The sequence below is a fragment of the Schistocerca gregaria genome, chromosome 4 (genome assembly GCF_023897955.1).
Source record: "Schistocerca gregaria isolate iqSchGreg1 chromosome 4, iqSchGreg1.2, whole genome shotgun sequence".
Taxonomy (NCBI): domain Eukaryota; kingdom Metazoa; phylum Arthropoda; class Insecta; order Orthoptera; family Acrididae; genus Schistocerca; species Schistocerca gregaria.
The window spans coordinates 249,808,849-249,832,843 of NC_064923.1; the positions used below are offsets into that span (position 1 = coordinate 249,808,849).

Below are 23,995 nucleotides of genomic sequence, written 5' to 3' on the forward strand. Positions count from 1 at the left end.
CTTTGTGTCACAACACTCAAATCTTTTCTATCATGATTTGAAAAGCACTGAGGAGAAGACTTCCTCACAGTTTTCTGTAATACAATTCATGTAGCACAAGACTACAAGTTTCTGCCTTTACATTTACTGTTAGTCTGAGCTTTATTTTCATTCAGTTTAACATGAACATGAACCTTAGACTGAGTGACTGTGCACTTTTGACAATGGAAACACATGGAGCCTCAAAATTGATCTCACTCATGTCCATAGTTATTTGAGATTACATGATAGACAGAACTGTTTCCAAATTGTGATGCACCAATTTGAGAACAGCAGGGCGAATACGTGCACCTGACACATTTTGCATGACTTCATCGCATAACACAGCATCGCTATAACTGAATCCACAAGAACATTTAAACCTGCAGTGTCATGTAAGCCATCTAAGTTTGGCAATCCACTGTTTTAAAGTTCATGCTGGCTGCTTCTTTAGCCGCAAAAAATTTAACCCTTGCTGCATTGACATTCATTTGAGCATAATTCGTTGAGCGGCTTAACAAGTTCATCGTAACTAATAGTTTCTGGACATGAATCGAGGTACAGTTTTGAACACAGATAGTACACTTTTGCTCTGACCATTGAAAGCAGAAAAGCGTTGCACACCATACCTGTAATATTGTATGCAGCAACATGGGCCTCCATCTGCACCCGATATTCTGACCATCCTCTTTGTTATCACTGAATGGCTGAATCTTGGGCACAACAACCAGTGATGGTGGTGCTTGCTGTGATAGTAATGTAGCCATCTGTTGGGCACTGAGCAGCAGGCATTCCATCTGAGGCAATTCCTGTGGCAGCTCAGAGATGTTTAAACACATTATTTGACATACCAAAAAATCAAAATACATAAGACAAATGCAGGGCAGGCAATGCATAGGTACAACATGCACACAGCATTGCTGACTTTGTAATCAGGTAGTGAAGTCTGTACAAATGACCAGACTTGTCAACATTTGTTGTACCTCATGCAATAGTGCTCATTGGCATAGTGATGGGTTCTTAGCTTTACTCCTTGGAGAAGCTAAGATGACACTACAGCACATAAAATATTAGATCGCCTTATCACAACTTGAACAAGATGAAATAATTAACTTTGTAACAATTCATGTCCACAGGAATGTCATGAGTATTTGTTACTGTCACTGAACATTAATGTATCTCTTGATACAGAAGAAGACACTAGTCTCTTCTCACAGAATACAACTGACAATAAACATTTATGCAGAGTTCTGTCTAATACAACAGTAGAGAGACAATGCTGTCGTCATTGGTGTTGACTACTGCAGGCTGTGCTGAGCAGCACTGTGCTCAGATGTAAGCAATCATGCTGATGTGGTGGTGAATGGAAACTTGTGGGGGTGTCTATGCCAACTTCGCTTATTTGTCACTGCATCTGACAGTGATTTTATGTACTTGTAGTTTCATCACAAGGTAACCAACATTGCCTTGGCACCTCACTCTTTGGACGACGCACATTTATTGAGACTTTTCCTCTTAACCCTAGAACAGTTGTGCAAAAAAATAGTTTCAAGATTGGTCGGGCTGCTTCTGTGGCACCCAATAAATAAAACACATAACAAGTGACAAACAGTAATATACATTGCAGTTGGAGACAAACACATCAAGAATGGATCTTATGGTAGCAAGATTATCTTGTGCTTTTCTTTCTTCCTTTATATGGATGTTGTCAAACCTGATGCAGTGAGTCAAAAATCTGAACATTTTTAATGACATACTTGCTTGAAAGATTTCTATTCCGATCTCATCTGTATTCCAAAAGTTTACACTATTCATTTTACTACCATTCAGTTTTCCAGCTAAGTAAAGTAGGCCAAAATATGTCCTCAGTTCATCAAAACTTGCAGGCCTAGCCATATTTGGGTCACTTGTATAATTATTTATAACTTAATCATTATAGAAATTGTAAATAAAATAGAAAGAAACTTCCACATGGGAAAAATATATTAAAAAAAAAGATTCCAAGACTTACCAAGAGGGAAAGTGCCGGCAGACAGGCACATGAACAAAACACACAAACACACACACAGAATTACGAGCTTTCGCAACTGGCAGTTGCTTCGTCAGGAAAGAGGGAAGGAGAGGGAAAAATGAAAGGATGTGGGTTTTAAGGGAGAGGGTAAGGAGTCATTCCAGTCCCGGGAGCGGAAAGACTTCCCTTAGGGGAAAAAAAGGACAGGTGTACACTTGCACACACACACACACACACACACACATATCCATTCGCACATACACAGACACAAGCAGACATATTTAAAGGCAAAGAGTAAGGGCAGAGATGTCAGTCGAGGCGGAAGTACAGAGGCAAAGAAGTTGTTGAAAGACAGGTGAGGTATGAGCGGCGGCAACTTGAAATTAGCGGAGGTTGAGGCCTGGCGGATATCGAGAAGAGAGGATATACTGAAGGGCGAGTTCCCATCTCCGGAGTTTGGATAGGTTGGTGTTGGTGGGAAGTATCCAGATAACTCGGACGGTGTAACACTGTGCCAAGATGTGCTGGCCGTGCATCAAGGCATGTTTAGCCACAGGGTGATCCTCATTACCAACAAACACTGTCTGCCTGTGTCCATTCATGCGAATGGACAGTTTGTTGCTGGTCATTCCCACATAGAAAGCGTCACAGTGCAGGCAGGTCAGTTGGTAAATCACGTGGGTGCTTTCACATGTGGCTCTCCCTTTGATCGTGTACACCTTCCGGGTTACAGGACTGGAGTAGGTGGTGGTGGGAGGGTGCATAGGACAGGTTTTACACCGGGGGCGGTTGCAAGGGTAGGAGCCAGAGGTTACGAAGGTTAGGTGGACGGCGGAAAGACACTCTTGGTGGAGTGGGGAGGATTTCATGAAGGATGGATCTCATTTCGGGGCAGGATTTTAGGAAGTCGTATCCCTGCTGGAGAGCCACATTCAAGGTCTGATCCAGTCCCGGGAAGTATTCTGTCACAAGTGGGGCACTTTTGGGGTTCTTCTGTGAGAGGTTCTGGGTTTGAGGGGATGAGGAAGTGGCTCTGGTTATCTGCTTCTGTACCAGGTTGGGAGGGTAGTTGCGGGATGCGAAAGCTGTTTTCAGGTTGTTGGTGTAATGGTCGAGGGATTCAGGACTGGAGCAGATTCGTTTGCCACGAAGGCCTAGGCTGTAGGGAAGGGACCGTTTGATATGGAATGGGTGGCAGCTGTCATAATGGAGGTACTGTTGCTTGTTGGTGGGTTTGATGTGGACAGATGTGTGCAGCTGGCCATTGGACAGATGGAGGTCAACGTCTAGGAAAGTGGCATGGGATTTGGAGTAGGACCAGGTGAATCTGATGGAACCAAAGGAGTTGAGGTTGGAGAGGAAATTCTGGAGTTGTTCTTCACTGTGAGTCCAGATCATGAAGATGTCATCAATAAATCTGTACCAAACTTTGGGTTGGCAGGCTTGGGTAACCAAGAAGGCTTCCTCTAAGCGACCCATTAATAGGTTGGCATACGAGGGGGCCATCCTGGTACCCATGGCTATTCCCTTTAATTGTTGGTATGTCTGGCCTTCAAAAGTGAAGAAGTTGTGGGTCAGGATGAAGCTGGCTAAGGTGACGAGGAAAGAGGTTTTAGGTAGGGTGGCAGGTGATCGGCGTGAAAGGAAGTGCTCCATTGCAGCGAGGCCCTGGACGTGCGGGATATTCGTGTATAGGGAAGTGGCATCAATGGTTACAAGGATGGTTTCCGGGGGTAACAGACTGGGTACGGATTCCAGGCGTTCGAGAAAGTGGTTGGTGTCTTTGATGAAGGATGGGAGACTGCATGTAATGGGTTGAAGGTGTTGATCTACGTAGGCAGAGATACGTTCTGTGGGGGCTTGGTAACCAGCTACAATGGGGCGGCCAGGATGTTTGGGTTTGTGAATTTTAGGAAGTAGGTAGAAGGTAGGAGTGCGAGGTGTCGGTGGGGTGAGGAGTTTGATGGAGTCAGGTGAAAGGTTTTGTAGGGGGCCTAAGGTTCTGAGGATTCCTTGAAGCTCCGCCTGGACATCAGGAATGGGATTACCTCGGTAAACTTTGTATGTAGAGTTGTCTGAAAGCTGACGCAGTCCCTCAGCCACATACTCCCGACGATCAAGTACCACGGTCGTGGAACCCTTGTCAGCCGGAAGAATGATGATGGATCAGTCAGCTTTCAGATCACGGATAGCCTGGGATTTGGCTGTGGTGATGTTGGGAATAGGATTAAGGTTTTTCAAGAAAGATTGAGAGGCAAGGCTGGAAGTGAGAAATTCCTGGAAGGTTTGGAGAGGGTGATTTTGAGGAAGAGGAGGTGGGTCCCGCTGTGATGGAGGACGGAACTGTTGCAGGCAGGGTTCAATTTGGATAGAGTCTTGGGGAGTTGGATCATTAGGAGTGTAATCAGGATTGTTTTTCTTCGTGGCAAAGTGATATTTCCAGCAGAGACTACGAGTGTAGGACAGTAAATCCTTGACAAGGGCAGTTTGGTTGAACCTGGGAGTGGGGCTGAAGGTGAGGCCTTTGGATAGGACAGAGGTTTCGGATTGGGAGAGGGGTTTGGAGGAAAGGTTAACTACTGAATTGGGGTGTTGTGGTTCCAGATTGTGTTGACTAGAATTTTGAGGTGTTGGTGGGAGTGGAGCTGGAAGTGGGAGATTGAGTAGATGGGAGAGACTGGGTCTGTGTGCAATGAGAGGAGGTTGAGGTTTGTTGGAAAGGTTGTGGAGGGTGAGTGAGTTGCCTTTCCAGAGGTGGGAAACCAGGAGATTGGATAGTTTTTTGAGGTGGAGGGTGGCATGTTGTTCTAATTTGCGGTTGGCCTGTAGGAGGATGCTATGTACAGCCGGTGTGGATGTGGGAGAGGAAAGATTGAGGACTTTGATTTGGGATAGGAGTTGACGGGTGTGTTCATTGGCCGAGTTGATGTATAAATTGGTTGATTTGATAACTAAATCAATCAATTGATTGCTGAAAAGTAACTGCCATGGCTCTAATGGTGAATGTACATCCATCTCGTGTGGAATACTTCCAGACAAATGCGTGGAAACTATGTTGTGACATCTTGTTTGAACACTTTTTTGGGAAACAAGATTTCTCCGTTCAATTGCTCTGTTCCTGCCTTTATAAAAGTGCATAGATGATCAATTACAGGAGTTGTACACGAATCAACAACAGTAGCTGCATTGGTGCTGGAGGGTGGTGGAACATCTTCCTCTACATCTCAACTTATTTCACTATTACTATTGTGATCATTATTTATTTCAAAGTCTGGGTCCACATCAGAACAGAATAAATTTCACTGTATGAAAGATTTCCTCTTGTTATTTTATATTGTAAACAATCGACAATGATAATTTAGTTTTAGGACTTTACAAATAGTTTGCAAAGTAACTCAATGATATGCCTACATCAGAATAAAAATGGGAACACACTGGCAGAAATCAATAACATAAATGGTCAGGCTGGGTCTCACAGACCCAAATGCTTTTTGGAAGACTCTCAAACAACGAGTAAACAAAGCAAAACGCGAAACAGTGACCAAACAAAGCAAAACCTCATTCACAATGTACATGCTTTTTCTCTTGGGTTTCAGGAAGTTAGCAAAGTGCTCGAGTCAGATCAGCAACTATTAGAATATAAATTCAGTAAAACAAAACTAGTGGGGTCTCACAGAGCAAGCCTGACCATTCTAGGATTAAATCTGTGAGACATTCAGCTTTTTAGTGAAATCCAAAAGAATTACTTTTACTCTGATTCTCTGCTACATCAACATTTGTCTTTGTGCCTCACTTACTTTAATCACAGAGATTAGTGACAACTAACTCTGATGTCCAACTCTGATGTGACAGCCAACCACACTGTCTTTGTCTTATTTTTATTTTGTAAAATGAACTTATTGTTTGTGTTTGTATGGATGTCTTCACAACTTTTTTAAGTGTAGCTTTGTAATGTGTAACATACTCAGTAAAATGCTTAGTTTTGTTATATTACAGCTCATTGTGGATTTGCCTCTTCCTGGCATTAGAAATTTTTATACCTAATGTTATCCATTTAAGCTTACTACTCAATTTGTTTTGTGGTTCTATGTGTTTTGTGGAAAAATGGCATAACAGTAGTGTCACATGAGAGGGAACACATGAGGATGCAGATTGTCCATGATGTACCATTGAGCCATCAGAGTTTCATCAGTCACTAGGAGCTGTGATCTAAAGTCATATCTGGTGGCCCCCCACACCATAGTGCCAGGAGTAATACTTCTGTACCTCTTAAAAACTATAGAAGAATAGGACCTCTCCCCACATCACTGCCATAGTAGCTGACTATCTGGGATACTGCAGGACTGGGACTTGGTGCTGAATGCAGTGTGTTGCCATTCACCAGCAGTCCATGCTACCCAGTCATAGAACCATTCCAAAACAGCCATTTGTATTGTCATGATTGGCAGCCTAAACATGGGATGGTAATTCCCTAGTCCAGCTGCTGCTAGTCCCTGACCAATGGTGAGATAATACAGAATGTTGCAGGGAGTTCATTATTTGTTATTGCATGGCAGATGCACATATGAAGGGTTACAATGTGCTTGGTGCACAGTCTGGCAATCATCCATTACGGATGTCAGACAAGGTCAGCCAGAACCTTGATGAATACACGTCTTCATATTCCATGTATTCCATTGCCTGGCCACCTATAATACCTGAATGCTCTAGAATCTGAATATTGCACAATTTGACTGGCTGTCAATTGGAGACTCACCCAAAGGTCCTTTCAAATTCTGTTAGGTGCTGGAAATGCTGTCTCACAAGAGTACTCGGCAGGTCCACACCAATGTCTGACCGTGTCTTCTGATTGCTTCACTCTTTTTGTCAGTCAGTGTATCTACAATGTCTTTACAGGTTGTACAAAGGTTTTATACATATAATATGAATTTCGATGCCCAGAATTTGGCAGTGTTGATTCTTGAGGCATTTGCCGAAATTAGGTCAGCCAGTTTGCAGGTTACAGGTAACTTTGGGTGGTCGAGAGGAGATCTACAATTTGAAGTCCTTCACCTTCGCCAAAACTTCAAGTTCGGTTTGCGCTGCATGAATCCAGTTTGCAGTCTATTCAGTTCTTTCACTTTTGATAAGCTAGTTGTAAATCAGCAAAATCTTTCTTTTGATTTGGGGTATGTCGTCTGGGTGTCTTGTTTTGCCACTATTCAATGCATCAGGCAGAAGGTGACAATGCAAATTGCTTTGATTGTCCAGAGGAAACTCTTTTTTGGCTTTAGTCTGTTGCTAAATGGATCTTTCACTGTGCTGTGATTTAACTCCTGGTCTTAGCAACACTAGGCAACAGCAATGGTTAACTGGCACTTAGACAGGAGGCCACAGCTCAGTTAGCAGTAGGGCCACTGAGTGTGCTACTGTCATCTGTCTGCAAGCAATCTGATCATGCATGTGTGGCTTTCAAACAGGCCACCTCCATAACAGACCAATAACAGTGAGGACATTGGCCATAGCTATCTGCCAGCAGTAATAGATGGCCACTTGTCAATGTTCAGTTGTAGTCCAGTCAAATGATGATTCTTAGAGGAAAGTTTTGGAGACACTTTTTTGACAGTCTTTCTACATGTTTTTGAGAGTGATGAATCAAAATTTTCAAAGTCCCATCCAAATTTCTACCGGTAGTCAGGTGAAAAATGAAAAACAGAAACAAAAAAAAAACACAAAAATATGGGACTTTTTGGTTTTTCACTTGTAACTTAGAAATGACCCATTTTTCTGGGCGGAGGTGACTGTGGAAAAAAGAGTGTAAAATTTTACATAAAATAGCTTAACTAATTAATGGAAAATCTCATATAAAGATGTGAAACAATTACTAACAAAGAGATAGAGGGGCTGGCCAGTACTTACCTCAGCCCAGTACAACCGATAGAAACACAAAAAACAACCGAAAATTTAAGTTCCTAGCTTTCAGAATGAATGTTCCTTCGTTATGGAGGAGAGAGGGGAAAGAAAGGGAAGAAGGGAAAGTGGATTTAGTTACTCACAACCCAGGTTATGAAGCAACAGGGAAAGGAAAACAGGGAGGGTAGCAAGGATGGAGGCATGGTTGTCAGAGGGAAGCCAAAGATATTCTACTGTAGGTACTGTGCCAGCTTCAAACTTAGATGACAGATGTAAATGATAGTTAGATGACAGTTACATCTGTCATCTAAGCACTGCACAGCCTTTCACATTGGTATGACAACAACTAAACTGGCTGAGCGCATGAACGGACACAGACGAACTGTCCGCCTAGGAGATGGCCAATACCCAGTAGCGGAGCATGCCCTCCAGCATAATTCTAGGGACCTAGGAACCTGCTACACTGTATGTGCCATTTGGTTTCTCCCACCCAACACCAGTCCCTCTGAACTGCGGAGATGGGAACTTGCACTCCAGCACATCCTTTCATCCCGCCATCCCCCTGAACTGAACCTACGTTAAACAACCTCACTCACATTTACTTTTCAGTCTTCTCCTCTTCCCCTTTCCTGTTTAGCCATTCATGCATCTTTTCATCCTACATCTTTATACTATACACCTCTTTACTTCTGTATGCATCCTCTTTGGTTTGAAGCTGGCACAGTACCTACAGTAGAATATCTTTGGCTTCCCTCTGACAACCATGCCTCCATCCTTGCTACCCTCCCTGTTTTCCTTTCCCTGTTGCTTCATAACCTGGGTTGTGAGTAACTAAATCTACTTTCCCTTCTTCCCTTTCTTTCCCCTCTCTCCTCCCTGACAAAGGAACATTTATTCCGAAAGCTAGGAACTTAAATTTTCGGTTGTTTTTTGTGTTTCTATCGGCTGTACTGAGCTGAGGTAAGTACTGGCCATAAAATAGTTTCTATTGTGTACTTTTATCGGATCACACATATGGCGTATAGCACATGTTGAAGTTAGTGTAATTTTGGGCACCAACACCAAAACCCAATTCCTCACCTCTCATTATGCTGTAATGTTCATTCAAATGGCAAAATGAAAGCTTTCACCACTACTACAGTTAAAAGATGTTCTAAATAACTTTTGTAAATGATGTAATAATTATGCTTTACTTTGAATTTGGTAACAATAATAATAATTATCAAAATATTTTATTATTCTTATTATAACAGTTTTAATGAACTGTCAAAGAAGTTTCATCCTCTTCATGCTTCGTGCACCATTGCCTCCATCTTTGATTGATTCATAAGCAAAATGAGAATATGTAGATGGGTATGCTACAGCTAAGTAAGACAATAGGTGACTAATATTGGTTCATACCATATAGTGGGTAAATAATTAGAGTTGGAACCATCATACAGTGTTTGTTACAGTAATGAGGTCATGGGAAATTATAACACTAACAAAAATGAGAAATATGGCTTAGCTTCATGTTGTGTGATACAGTGCATTTCCACCATTACGTGGGAACTATTATTTCCACGAAGAGTTTGGATGTTGTTGTCAGCATTGTTATAAACAAATTGAAACAAGACGGATGGATCAAATTCCAGTCCCTTCGCCACTATTGCTGATACCTGACAGTGTACTGCTTCTGTTTAGCAGGCACTGTATCTAAAGCAGACAGTACCTTGACTAGTTTCTGACAGCCATGTGTCTTATAGAGGAATGTGGTCAGGCCATCTTGCAATGGTGACAAGAAAGAGTTAGATCTGACAGGTGCTACCATGTTGTGTGCTGTTGCCATACTTTTGGCCATCCATTTATTCAGGTTTTTTGGCTTCTTCTTCATCGAGAGTTGATTAATGAAATTTTGGACAGTAAATGGGATGAGGACTTCATTCTTTGTAAGAAACTGGTCTGGAGAGGGATATTCTTTTATGTTGTAAACCTCCAATTGCGTATCTTCAAGAAGTGCATCTGCTGCTGTTTCAGGCAAATGTCGATGCTCTTCCTCTAAAGACGACCTTCTTATTGATATCAACTATCTGTAATAATTTTGTACTCATTGGTTTTGAAACAAAAATCAATTGATTTCTTCACCAGTGAAGCAGTCCCTGCAGCACTTCCATACTTCTTCAACAGTTGAGCTTTTACTGTCTTCACTTTGGGATGGTAGTCACTGTGGATATGGTCTATTAATTGCAGAAGGGAAAGTTAACCCTCCTTATCATTTTCACTGAGGCAGTTAAAAATTTGCTATGTGGCACCATCATCCCCTGTTGTTTTTTTTTTCCCTTCCTGCTTTGGCTCTGGCACCTCCTACAACCACATCAGGAACAGACCAAATTATTGAGCATCCTAATTCATTGTTTTCTCTCTGCAAGGTACAGAACAGTATCTCACAGCCAAAGCTTCTGCACACACTAAATTCCATCAATTGCTGGGAGTTGATTTTACTGAGCCAGAAATTCTTGCATAATAACCAAGCCACACAAAAATAGTTGGTTCTGAAATCAAAATATGCTTGAGCAGATTGAGGTTTTTTTTCCCGACTGCAACCAGCCACAACCTTCTTAGCCCCCTCAGCAATTAATTTTTTAAATATAATATCCTTAACATGGTTCACAAATCGTAACCACATCTTGCCCTTCAGAAGGGCAGCTATCCCATCCATCGTCTTCTACTTGTTTCAAGGACATTCTTCAAGTCCACTTTGGAACTAAGTGATGACACTTTTCTCCTATCATCCAGTACACCATCACATATAACAAATGTCTCACTTTAACTCGTTGTGTATGGCTATAGTATACACTCAAACTGAATTTACCGACATATTCTAAGCAACCATCTGAGGACGATCTCATAAACAACTTTCAGTCCACTCCAATAACACTCTGATGCTACTGGAGGAAGGAATTTGACAATGGATGTGGAATCAAGTATGGTAAGGGCACAGGGGGTAGGCCCTGAGATGGACCACCTCCTCAGCTTGGAAATTATGCTAACTTCAACACGCACTATGCACCATATGTCAGTATGACGAAAAATGTCACGCACACTATTTTTATAAACAGTCAATTTTGTGGAAAGTGGAAAGGGTGTCTTTTCTCATTTTTAAGCCATCTCTGGGCTAAAATTTTGGTGGGACTTAGAAAATTCGAATTCAGCTCCCTCAAAAACATGTAGAAAGCTTATCAAGAAAACTTCTACAAAACTTGCCTGGAGGAAATATTGTGAGTTAACTCAAAATGTGACAGCAGATTTGAAAGTTGTATATTGAATATATTCTCTGGGAAGGCTTGAAGAGTGACAGGCACCTTCACTGTTTTGTAAAAATATGAAAAGTATATAAGAAATGCATGTAGTTTGTATTGTTCTTTTATCTGTTGGTTTCTGAATCTCCTACAATTCTTGTAGAATACCATTTACATTCTCCTGTATCACAAAGCTTTCTGTAAGCATCCCATCTTAACACCACTTCATTGACTTACATGTTAAATGTCACTATTTGTTAATTAAAATAGCTTCTCACGAGGTGTCAGACGTTTGAGGTGGTCACCAGTAAGTCTTGCATCAGTTTTTAGCATTGCTAGCCACTTTACCATGCAAGTTGCATTACTGAATGCTAAATCTAAAAATGCTTGTCATATTACTTCTCAAATACTATTTAGAAAATGTGTAGTTGCTTTTCATAGTAAACTTTAAAATGGAACTTACAGTACTGTGCAGAAGTGCCTAGATGCATGATGGAATGTTAATAAGCTACATAAATTATCAATTTAGTTCATGTAAAATAGTAATTACTGCAGCTGTTTAGATGTAGCAGATCTTGAAGATCTTTTAAGTGACATGTCACTGATAAAGGTAATATCGTTACCTGAATACATGAAGTGACTGGGATTCAAGAGGCTAAAGAATAAGAATGTAAACAGAACAATTAATTGTTCTCTATTTTGTATAAATACTTCAAACTCTAGTTCCCCATAAATGACATTGCATTTGAGCTTCAATTTTCTTATATTTACAGAATGTGACTGCTATCTTCCTGGTGTTATGGGTGGACTTGGAGTCTGTGACACTAAAACAGGTCAATGTTATTGCAAGACATCTGTGGGTTCCAGAAGGTGTGATGAATGTAAGGATGGAACATACAACTTGAAGGAAGAAAACTTGTTTGGTTGCAGCGGTGAGTAGAAAATATGTTTATAAAAATTCTGCTCTTTTGTGTTTTGTTGGGATTTAGATGTTTGTTATATAATGTACATCTGATGGGGGACATGTAGAGTTCTTGCAATTGACCTTGTGCCTTTCCTCCATTGTCGTCCCTCATAAGGGTAGCAGGACATAGTTAGGCAGTAACAGACAACTTTGTTTTAGATAAAAATCTTTATAGGTTCAGATTTGTAAGTGGCTTGCCAAGCAGACTCTCCATAACAGGGATGTATAAACTGTGACCTGCGAGTCAGACCTGGTCTATATACCATATTTACCCTATCATAAGACGAGGTTTTCTCCCCAGATGCATCATTTGAAAAATACAGGGTTGTCTTACATTTGCAGATGAAACTATTGCTGCTGATGTTAATGTGTTTACATTGTTTAACTGAGTGTATGTGGATAACCTTACTCTTATAGATGAAGCTTTGGCTTGAAATAAATCATATTGTCACGAGAATACATTTCAGCTGCAAGACCCATCTGGAGCTAGTACCAACAGCAGATAGCGGGCCGAGCGAAGTTGGTGAATTGTACTGAGTCATGATTGTGATCTTTTATTTATGTATTTTGGTTGCTGTTGTTACACATGACTTGCACACTAGAAGACATTGCGGTCTGTGTTTGATAGTTGCTCAAACACAGTGCTATCGAATGGCTGGAGGGGGAACTGTAATACCAGCTTGGCTGAGAACTAGATGAGTGTGGGGAGGGGAGTAGCAAGTGGGCAACAAATTATGTCATGTTGCCAACCATTGAGGCCTATACTGTATACTTTGGCATTTTAGGAACATCTGCCACTTTGGCTGAATTCATTTGTACTCAGAATTGAATCGACTTTAAAACTGGACAGATACTTAAAAATAGTTCTGCAGGTAAAAGTCTTAATAAGGGCTGGTGGTTTACTTATGTATTTTGTGCTGCAATGTTGTTGACACTCACAGGGACGTGACAGGAATGAAAGGGGATGTGTCAGCTGCTGGTTCTGCACAGCCAATGAGACTGGCAGGCAGACGATATGTTTGGAAGCAAGAGGCATTGTGATATCCTCATGTCACTATAGAAGCGAAATCCGTCTATATTTGCATAAAAGTATCTGTGTTCTCAGGTCCCACAATAACCACAACTACATAAATCACAACATATTAGTAAGAAACGGCCAAAAATTTATGACAACAAAGACATCAATTTCAACTGTTCAGCAATCTGGTGCTCACTTATATGGATGGTTAATGTTTTCTTGCAGTGAGCTATTATTAAAGCCTACTTAATGAAAGCAAGAAAACAACAGTGTGCGTGCGTGTGCGTGTGTGTGTGTGTGTGTGTGTGTGTGTGTGTGTGTGTGTGTGTGTGTGTGTCTTTGTTCTAAATTTAACAATGAAAACAATCAGTTGTTGACAAAATAATTTAACTGGATAGATAAAAAATCTACTCACCAAGCGGCGGCAGAACACTCACATAAAAGACTGTTATAATTGGCAACTTTCGGAGCCAGTGAACTTAAAGGTGAAAGACAGGGTAATATTCAGACAGAGATTACTCCTTAAATGTCATACATGAGTTAATGAGGTTGGAAAGCTAACTGCATTGTGCATTACAGATGTGACTGGAAGTGGGGGGGGGGGGGGGGGGTGAAAAATAGACAGGTAAGACAATGACGGATATAGAAAAGTGAAACAGAGTGAAATAAAGAGTAGTTACTGTGAAGAAATGCTGAGACAGAAGTAATTAACATATAAGGCCAGGCAGGTGGAGAGAACAAAGGACATGTTGTAATGCTAGTTCCCACCTGTGGAGCTCTGAGAAACTTGTGTCTGGGGGAAGAATCCAAATGGCACATGTGGGGAAAAAGGCACTGAGGTCATGATTGTCATGTTGTAGAGAATGCTCTGGAACAGGATATTGCAAGTTGCCAGTATACACTCTCTGCCTATCCATTCATCCTAACTGATAATTTGGTGGTAGTCATGCAAATGTAGAAGACCAAACAGTGTTTACATAACAGATGGTATATAATGTGTGTCCTTTCACAGGTGGCTCTCCCTTTGATAGTATATGATGGAAAACTATTCTAGATGTGGTGGGCAAAATGTCAGACAGGGCACGATTTTAGGAAGTCATGGTCCTCTCGAAGTAGCTGATTAACACATTCCAGACCTGGATAATACTGAGTTACCAGTGGTGTTCTCCAAAGTTGTTTTTTGGAGGGATCAGCAGAACCAGGATTGGATGTGATGGCCTGGGAACCTGCTTTTTAACTAGGCTGGTGGGGTAATTACGTGCAGTGAAGGCTGAGTGGTGTATTGCTGTGAAGAGTCTGCATCCGAACAAATATGTTTGCCTCAAATGCCCAGGCTGTATGTGAGAGAATGTTTGACATGGAAAGGATGGCAACTGTCAAAATGTAAGTACTGTTGTTTGTTGTTAGGTGTGTAGCTGGCCATCGGTGGGGCCGAGATCAACATCAAGGAAGTGGCATGGAATTTGGAATAGGACCATGTGAAATTTAGTTGGGAGAAGGTATTCAGAGATTGCAGAAATTTTAGCAGGTCACCCTCGCCGTGAGTCCATGCAAATTTGCATATAACAATTTACGATTTGTTACACTGCATGGCCTTATCCCGATCATCTTTTGCCAATTTATTCAGAAATTTGACAGCTATTTTCTTTCCCATCGTCCACTTATCTTGTTTATGCATAATTCTTTCAGGTTTTTGTGTGCTTATTTTTTGGCAAACCATTCTCATCTACATTCATTGCTGTCTCGTAAGTCTCTTTAATTGCCAAGCTAAATAGTTTACATTTTCTCCTATGACTTTCTCTTTTTGTTTACCCAATTTTTAAAAATGTGTCTGTTTTCAAGACTTTCTCAATCAATTTTTTTCCTTTTCTTCCAAATTTTTTTTTCATATCATGTAGATCGCCCACTCATTACCTCTGATTAATGATTTTTGTACGAATTTTCCTGATTTTTCTGAATTTTTTCCATAATTCTTCCTTGCTTTTCTTCTGTTTTTCTATCTTTTCCACCCTCAGCTTTTTTCTGTGCCCTCCCATGATTTCTAACTCTCCAGACTGTCCTCTCTTTCCATAATGAATCCCATCGCATATTACATCCATTCTTTTTGAAAACATGCTTTTGCACCATGAAAACTAAGGTCCCATATTCTGTTTATTGAAACCTTTTGTTCCTGGGAGTAACTCTAAAATGCCTAACATTGAAAGTCCCTGTTTCTGGTTGTAATCCTAATCTACACCAGGCTCTTTTACAGTTTCAAATACAGCAATCTCTTGCAGGCTCTTTTACAGTTTCAAATACAGCAATCTCTTGCAGGCTCTTTTACAGTTTCAAATACAGCAATCTCTTGCTCTTCCCAGCTAATCTATGACCTGCCCGCCGCATCAGCCAATTTCCGCTCTACCAGACTTCTCTCCTTATACAAAATCGTATAGTTATGTGCCCCTCTTGATTCCTTAACTGGTATCATCCACCAAGCTAATTTCAAACTGCAACATTATGCCAGACTTCAGCTGAAAAAGATGTCCCACCTTCTCCTAAACTACCTGAACAGTGGTGTTTCCCTTCCTGTCCCTGTGCAGCTCCCTAAACAGCCACACCATCAACCACCTCTCCTCTCCTAAAAATCAAGCTTGGCCGACCTTAACATCCCACGGCATCTACTACTGCCCCCCTGACCAAGAATAACCCATAATCAAAAGAACGAGTCACAAGAGTATAGTGTCCTTAACCTCTCCTCTGAAGCACTCGCCCCTCCTGAATTATCTGTATTATCTAAGGGTCCCCCTTTCAGTCCTAAATCTGCATCTGATGATAGTAGTTCAGTGACAAACCTCCTGTCCTTTACACATAATAACCATTGGAAATATCACTTTGCAACCCAACCCCAAAACCTTTCCAAACATGGCATTGAACCCTGTCTGAATAGTTCCAACCATGATCCCAACTTGTTCCACCACCACTACCTCAGAATCATCTCTTATAAGCCTTCCAAGAATTCCTCACATCCAGCATTGCTTAAAAACCTTTCCTCAGGTCCCTAAAACATGATGCTAACCTGTCCTCTGCAGAACTCCACAGTCTACATTCCCTAAAAGCTGATGACTTCATCATTATCCTCCCACCAGACAAACGATCTATCACTGTGGTGTTTGACTGTCAGGAGTATGTTAGTGAAGATCTATGCCAGGCATCTGACACCTCTACATGCAGCATCTGCCACCAAGATCCCATCCCTGTGATTCAAACTGAGATGCACTCCCTCCTAAAAACCTCAGGCCCCTCACAAAAACTAACTCCTCAATCCATAGAACTTCTCACCTCACCCAAACCATGCGGCATCACCATTTTACCTTCTTTCTAAGATTCACAAACCCATTCATCCTGGCTTTCCTATAGTTGCTGGCTTCAAAGCACCCACCGAATGTATGTCTGTCTTAGTCGGTCAGTACCTGCAACCCTTAGTACAAAGACTTCCCTCCTACATCCAAGATACCATTGATTTCCTAGATCATCTGAAATCTGTGCCCATCCCAATCCCACCACACATCTTGCTTGTCACCATTGATGCCACCTCGCTCTATATCAATATCTCCCACATACAAGGTTTATCTGTTGCTTAACATTTCTTCAGTCAGCACCCATCTGATTGCAAACATATGACATCTTTATTACTCACCTTAATCAATTTATTCTTACTAACAACTACTTCACCTTTGAGGGACAGACATACAAACAGGTCAGTGGTACGGCCATGGGAGCCAGGATGGCTCCTTCCTATGCCAACCTTTTCATGGGTCACTTGGAGGGGGCTTTCCTGGTATCCCTAAGTCTTCAGCCCCTGGTTTGATTTAGATACATTGATGACATCTTTACCATATGAACTCATGGTGAGGCTGACCTGGTAAAATTCATGGAATCTCTGAATATGTTCTCCCAATTAAATTTCACGTGGTCCTATTCTGAATCCCATGCCACTTTCCTTGATGTTGATCTCACCTTCACCAAAGGCCAGCTAGCCACTATCTTCCACATTAAACCTACCAACAAACAACAGTACTTACATTTTGACAGTTGCCATCCTTTCCATGTCAAACGTTCCCTTCCATACAGCCTTGGCATCTGAGGCAAACGTATTTCTTCAAATGTCTACATCTACATTTATACTCCGCAAGCCACCCAACAGTGAGAAGTGGAGGGCACTTTACATGCCACTGTCATTACCACCCTTTTCTGTTCCAGTTGCTTATGGTTCGCGGGAAGAATGACTGTCTGAAAGCCTCCATGCGCCCTCGAATCTCTCTAATTTTACATTCGTGATCTCCTCGGGAGGTATAAGTAGGGGAAGCAATATATTCGATACCTCACCCAGAAACACACCCTCTTGAAACCTTGTGAGCAAGCTACACTGTGATGCAGAGTGCCTCTCTTGCAGAGTCTGCCACTTGAGTTTGCTAAACATCTCCGTAATGCTATCACGGTTACCAAATAACCCTGTGACGAAACGCGCCGCTCTTCTTTGGATTTTCTCTATCTCCTCCATCAACCTGATCTGGTATGGATCCCACACTGATGAGCAATACTCAAGTATAGGTCGAACGAGTGTTTTGTAAGCCTCCTCCTTTGTTGATGGACTACATTTTCTAAGGACTCTCACAATGAATCTCAACCTGGTACACACCTTACCAACAATTAGTTTTATATAATCACTCCACTTCAAATCGTTCCGCACACATACTCCCAAATATTTTACAGAAGTAACTGCTATCAGTGTTTGTTCCGCTATCATGTAATCGTACAATAAAGGATCCTTCTGTCTATGTATTCACAATACATTACATTTGTCTATGTTAAGGGTCAGTTGCCACTCCCTGCACCAAGTGCCTATCCGCTGCAGATCTTCCTGCATTTCGCTACAATTTTCTAATGCTGCGACTTCTCTGTATACTACAGCATCATCCGCAAAAAGCCGCATAGAACTTCTGACACTATCTACTAGGTCATTTATATATATTGTGAAAAGCTATGGTCCCATAACACTCCCCTGTAGCACACCAGAGGTTACTTTAATGTCTGTAGACGTCTCTCCATTGATAACAACATGCTATGTTCTGTTTGCTAAAAATTCTTCAATCCAGCCACACAGCTGGTCTGATATTCCGTAGGCTCTTACTTTGTTTATCAGGTGACAGTGCGGAACTGTATTGAACCCCTTCCGGAAGTAAAGGAAAATAGTATCTACCTGGGAGCCTGTATTTAATATTTTCTGGGTATCATGAACAAATAAAGCGAGTTGGGTCTCACACGATCGCTGTTTCCGGAATCTATGTTGATTCCTACAGAGTAGATTCTGGGTTTCCAAAAATGACATGATACTTGAGCAAAAAACATGTTCTAAAACTCTACAACAGATCGACGTCAGAGATATAGGTCTATAATTTTGCGCATCTGCTCGACGATCCTTCTTGAAGACTGGGACTACCTGTGCTCTTTTCCAATCATTTGGAACCTTTCGTTCCTCTAGAGACTTGCGGTACACGGCTGTTAGAAGGGGGGCAAGTTCTTTCGTGTACTCTGTGTAGGATCGAATTGGTATTCCATTAGGTCAACTGGACTTTCCTCTGTTGAGTGATTCCAGTTGCTTTTCTATTCCTTGGACACTTATTTAGATGTCAGCCATTTTTTTGTTTGTGCGAGGATTTAGAGAAGGAACTGTAGTGCGGTCTTCCTCTTTGAAACAGCTTTGGAAAAAGGTGTTTAGTATTTCAGCTTTATGCGTGTCATCCTCTGTTTCAATGATTTTCTGTCAAGTCGGTACGTAGAATTTTACTTTTGAATTCACTGAACGCTTCATGAATAGCCCTCCTTACGCTAACTTTGACATTGTTTAGCTTCTGTTTATCTGAGAGGTTTTGGCTGCGTTTAAACTTGCAGTGAAGCTGTCTTTGCTTTCACAGTAGTTTCCTAACTTTGTTGTTGAACCACGGTGGGTTTTTCCCATCCCTCACAGCTTTACTTGGCACGTACCTGTCTAAAGCGTATTTTACGATTGCCTTGAACTTTTTCTATAAACACTCAACATTGTCAGTGTCGGAACAGAAATTTTCATTTTGATCTGTTAGGTAGTCTGAAATGTGCCTTCTATTACTCTTGCTAAACAGATAAACCTTCCTCCCTTTTTTTATATTCGTATTAACTTCCATATTCAGAGATGCTGCAACGGCCTTATGATCACTGATTCCCAGTCCTGCACTTACAGAGTCGAATAGGGTCTGTTTGTTATCAGTAGGTCCAAGATGTTATCTCCATGAGTCGGTTCTCTGTTTAATTGCTCGAGGTAATTTTCAGATAGTGCACTCAGTATAATGTCACTCGATGCTCTGTCCCTACCACCTGTCCTAAACCTCTGAGTGTCCCAGTCTATATCTGGTAAATTGAAGCCTCCACCTAAGACTATAACATGCTGAGAAAATTTATGTGAAATGTATTCCAAATTTTCTCTCAGTTGTTCTGCCACTAATGCTGGTGAGTCGGGAGGTCGGTAAAAGGAGCCAATTATTAACCTAGCTCGGTTGTTGAGTGTAACTTCCACCCATAATAATTCACAGGAATTATCCACTTGTACTTCACTACAGGATAAACTACTACTAACAGCGACAAACTCGCCACCACCGTTCGCATGCAATCTATCGTTTCTAAACACCGTCTGTGCCTTTGTAAAAAAAAATTTCGGCACACTCTTTACAGCAATGCACCACCACTATCACCTCAGCCTCCACTGCATGTAATTACCCCAGTAGCCTAGTTAAAAAGCAGGTTTCCCAGGTCACCACATCCAATCCTAGTACTGCTGATCCCTCCAGAAAACAACTTCGGAGCACACCACTTGTGATTCAGCATTATCCTGATCTGGAATATGTTAATCAGTTGCTTTGACAGGACCATGACTTCTTAAAATCATGCCCTGTCTGAAATTTTGCCCACCACGTCTGGAATAGTTTTCCATCGTCCTCCCGATCTCCACAATATTCTTGACAATTCTAGGCACCTTCTGCACCCATCTCCCTACCCTATGGCTCCTACTCCTGTGACCATCTCCACTGCAAGACTTGCCCTGTGCAACCTCCTACTGCCAACTGCAGCAACTCTGTAGCTGACAACACATATACTATCAAAGAGAGCACCACCTGTGAAATGACACACATTATATACCATCTGTTATGTAAACACTGTTTGGCCTTTTGCATTGACGTGACTACCTCCAAATTATCAGCTAGGATGAATGGGTGCAGGCAGAAGGTGTATACTGGCAATGGGAAATATACTTTGCACAGCATGCTCTACTACATGACAATTGTGATCTCTGCACCTGTTTCACAACACATGCTATCCAGATTCTACCCCCAGACACTAATTTCTCAGAACTCCACAGGTGGGAACTAACTGGATTCTTCCCCCAGACACTAGTTTCTGAGAACTACGCAGCTGGGAATTAACATTACAACATGTCTTACTGTCTATTTTTCAATCCCCCCCTCCCGTGGTCATGTCACTTCTGTTACATACAATTTTCTTAGCTTTCCACTCTTATGGACTCATGCATGACATTTAAGCGATAATCTCCATCTGTTTAAGTAGTAATCTCTGTCTGAATATTAACCTGTCTTCCACCTTGAAACTCTCAGGTTTTCACATCTCATCCAGTGCAGTCCCCAACAATCAGTCTTTCCTTCTCAACCTGTGCGGTAAGTCTGCCCTGACCTGCTGTTCTGGGTGACTTTCCCAAAATCTACCCCTTTTCCTAGACCTCTCCTGTCCTTTTCCTTTAACCCCTGTCTTCCTTCCCCTTCAACCTTTCTGCCTGAAGAAGGAGCCACTGACTTCGAAAACTTGCCAATTACAACCGTATTTTATGTGTGTGTTTCGCTGCTGCTTGAAGAGTAGATTTTTTATATATGCAGTTAAATTATTTTGTGTACTTAATTTGCAATGCAGACATCACAATTTTAAAAACTGTGTTCTCAAGTGGCATTGTTGCACAAAGTATTCTGTTTACTGCTCTGAAGTTTCAGAAGATGCAGGAATGCAGAAGTTGGTACCACTGATAATTTGACTAGTTTAATTTGGTATATAATATTTCAAGAGAGAGCATGGCATTTGCAGACAATGGTTTCTTGAACTAGGATAACACTTCCTTAAGCCTTGTACAGAGGAGTGTACAGGTTTACTTTTCAATAGGCTCCCAGAAGAACTGAAAAATGGTGTGGTAAATCAAAAGTATTCAAATCCAAGTTGAAAGGTTTGCTTGTGACAAACAACTTCCTTTCAGCACAGCAGTCCCTCACAGTAGCTGAGAATTTTGGCTATAATTTGGTATTCGTATATCCCCTCACAGTCTTTTTTTCATGTGTTATTAATTCTTTAATTCTGTTGTTTATAAATTTTCTAAAACCATGTAAACTATGTACTGCCTTAGCCCATGATTAAGTAGCATTGGATCTCTTGGTACTATTGATACATGAATAAATAAATCCCGAAATGGATGTTTAATGTGATTTTTGTTGTATGTCCAGACTACAGTTCAGTTCTGGTAAGGTACAAGGCAGAGTCAGACAGTAACACAAAATAATTTTTTCTCGCCTGGTACTGCAGCTAGTATGCTGAAATTTCATGGAGGTATAGTTTGATGTTTGAGCTACAGAAGGTATTTTGTTTTTATGTGCAGCTCTAGCAACAGAAGCCTGAATTCTGAAACAAACATGGTTCACTTGTTACTGTCATCAACTTGTGAAGAGCAGTGAGTGTAGTTTGAGATTTGGAATTGCGAATCTTATCGAGGCAGTTCACATCTCTTGTGTACAGTGTACGATGTTGTTCATGACACATTGATATTTTGTAAAGTTAGTACTTGATTGTTGTCCAAAAATCTGATGGGCAACCACAAGGGCCAGTGAATGATGACAGGCTTGGATTACTCAATACATTATGAAATGGAAGAGTATGACTTTCTGATAGGAATCACCAATGATGATGAGTCGTTTTTGTACCGCTACATGCCCAAAAACAGGCAGGCCTCTATGGAATGAAATATGCTGGTTCCCCAGTACAAAAAAAATTCAACGTGACTCAGTCTGCCAGGAAAGTGTTTTCGACAGTGGCCTGAGATATGAGATATTGAATGGTGTGTTATTAGTGGATTTTGCTGAACATGGGACTGCTGTGAATGCTACAGTCTACATTAAAACTTTAAGTTGCTGTCCCTTCTTGACAAACACGACAACATTAAGGCTGGCAGTGTCAGACTTCTTCCTGACAATGCTCACCTCCATGTTGCTGCTTCTGTTCATGAGAAAATTGCTAAATTTGGGTGAAAGGTGCTCCAGCATCTGCCATACAGTCTAGACCTTGCACTGTCAGATTTTAATCTGTTTGGACCCATGAAGAAATTCCTGGCTGGCCAACATTTTGCGACAGATGCAGAAGTGAAATCATCAGTCTGCAGGTAGCTATATTCAGACTAAATGGTATTCTATGAACGGTATGTACTGAAACTGTTAGCACGATGAGAGAAATGTCTTGAGAACATTTGTGACTGTGCAGAAAAGTAGATAAAAGATGTAAGTTCATTTGTAATTTTTTGTTTTGTTAACAATTAAACTTTTTGGTAGTAAAATTGTTGTGCATCACTTTCCAATCTTCCCTCAGATAGTGTATAAATGGAAGGTGGATGGTGATAAGACTACAAGGGTAAAAAATAATGTGGTATTAATATTAGTATACACGCCAACCAGTCAACATAAAGGTATGGAGATAGAAGACTACTATGAAAAGACAGAAAATCTTATGGAAAGAGAGAAGAGAAATTATTGTTTTTGTGGGGGGGATTAGAATGCTATGATTGGTGAAGGAAATGAAGGAGATATAATAGGAAAATTTGTTTTAGACACAGGGAATAAAAGAGGTGAAAGGTTAATTAATTTTTGTAAAGAAAACTGAGTTGTTTGCAACACTACATTTCAGAACTGCAGAAGGAGGTGATATATATGGGTTTCTAGTCTGAATGAGAGAGGTATCAGTTGGACTACATATTTATACAGAAAAGAGATAAGAACTTCCTGAAGAATGCTAAACCCAGGATCTAACAGATTATGACCACAACCTAATGGTAGGGGAAACACAAGAAAAGTTGAAGTAAGTAAAGAGAGGAAAAGCTAAAGAGAAATCAAATATAGAAACTCTAAAGAAGACAGATTAGAAATGGAGGAAAAGTTTATAGAAACATTAAGAAAAGATAATGAGGAAGAGATCAAAAATGAGAAATCGATAAAAATGAGGGAGTCTAATGGCAGCTGCAAAAGAAATTATAGTAAACAGAAAGTCTAAAAACATCAGGAAAGAATGGGTAATGGAAAACATGTTGGAAAAGATAGAAGAATTGAGAAAATGGAAGGCAGTGGAGAATAGAGAAGGACATATGATGTGTAGGAAATTGAATAAAGAATTAAGAAACGAAATTGAATATGTGAGAGAAAATTGATGAAAGAGAAATAGAGAAAAAGGAGCACATGAAGTTGTAAAAATTAGATAGGGAGAAAGTAGGAAAACAGGACGTAAATGCCCCAGGACAACCTTGAAAATACAGGAGAAACGCAGGATTTGTTTCATCCGGGAAAAATGGTTTTAGTTTTCAGTTAAAGTTTTGTAATTCTGACTGGTAAGAACTGATAGTCTAACAAATAATTTTACTTTAGCCTGCTGTTGCAGAATAATACTGCAGCAATAAAACATAAATGAAGAATAACACCAATATAAAACTT

General features: G+C 40.9%; 1 protein-coding gene across 1 annotated transcript in view; it reads left to right on the forward strand.

Annotated features, from left to right (window-relative positions):
* The window catches only part of LOC126268053 (laminin subunit alpha), a 380,289-nt gene that overhangs the window by 114,159 nt on the left and 242,135 nt on the right, over positions 1 to 23,995 (forward strand). The window contains exon 13 of the mRNA XM_049973485.1: positions 11,973 to 12,131. Coding sequence (XP_049829442.1) covers positions 11,973 to 12,131 — 159 coding nt within the window. The remainder of the gene's footprint in view (positions 1 to 11,972; positions 12,132 to 23,995) is intronic.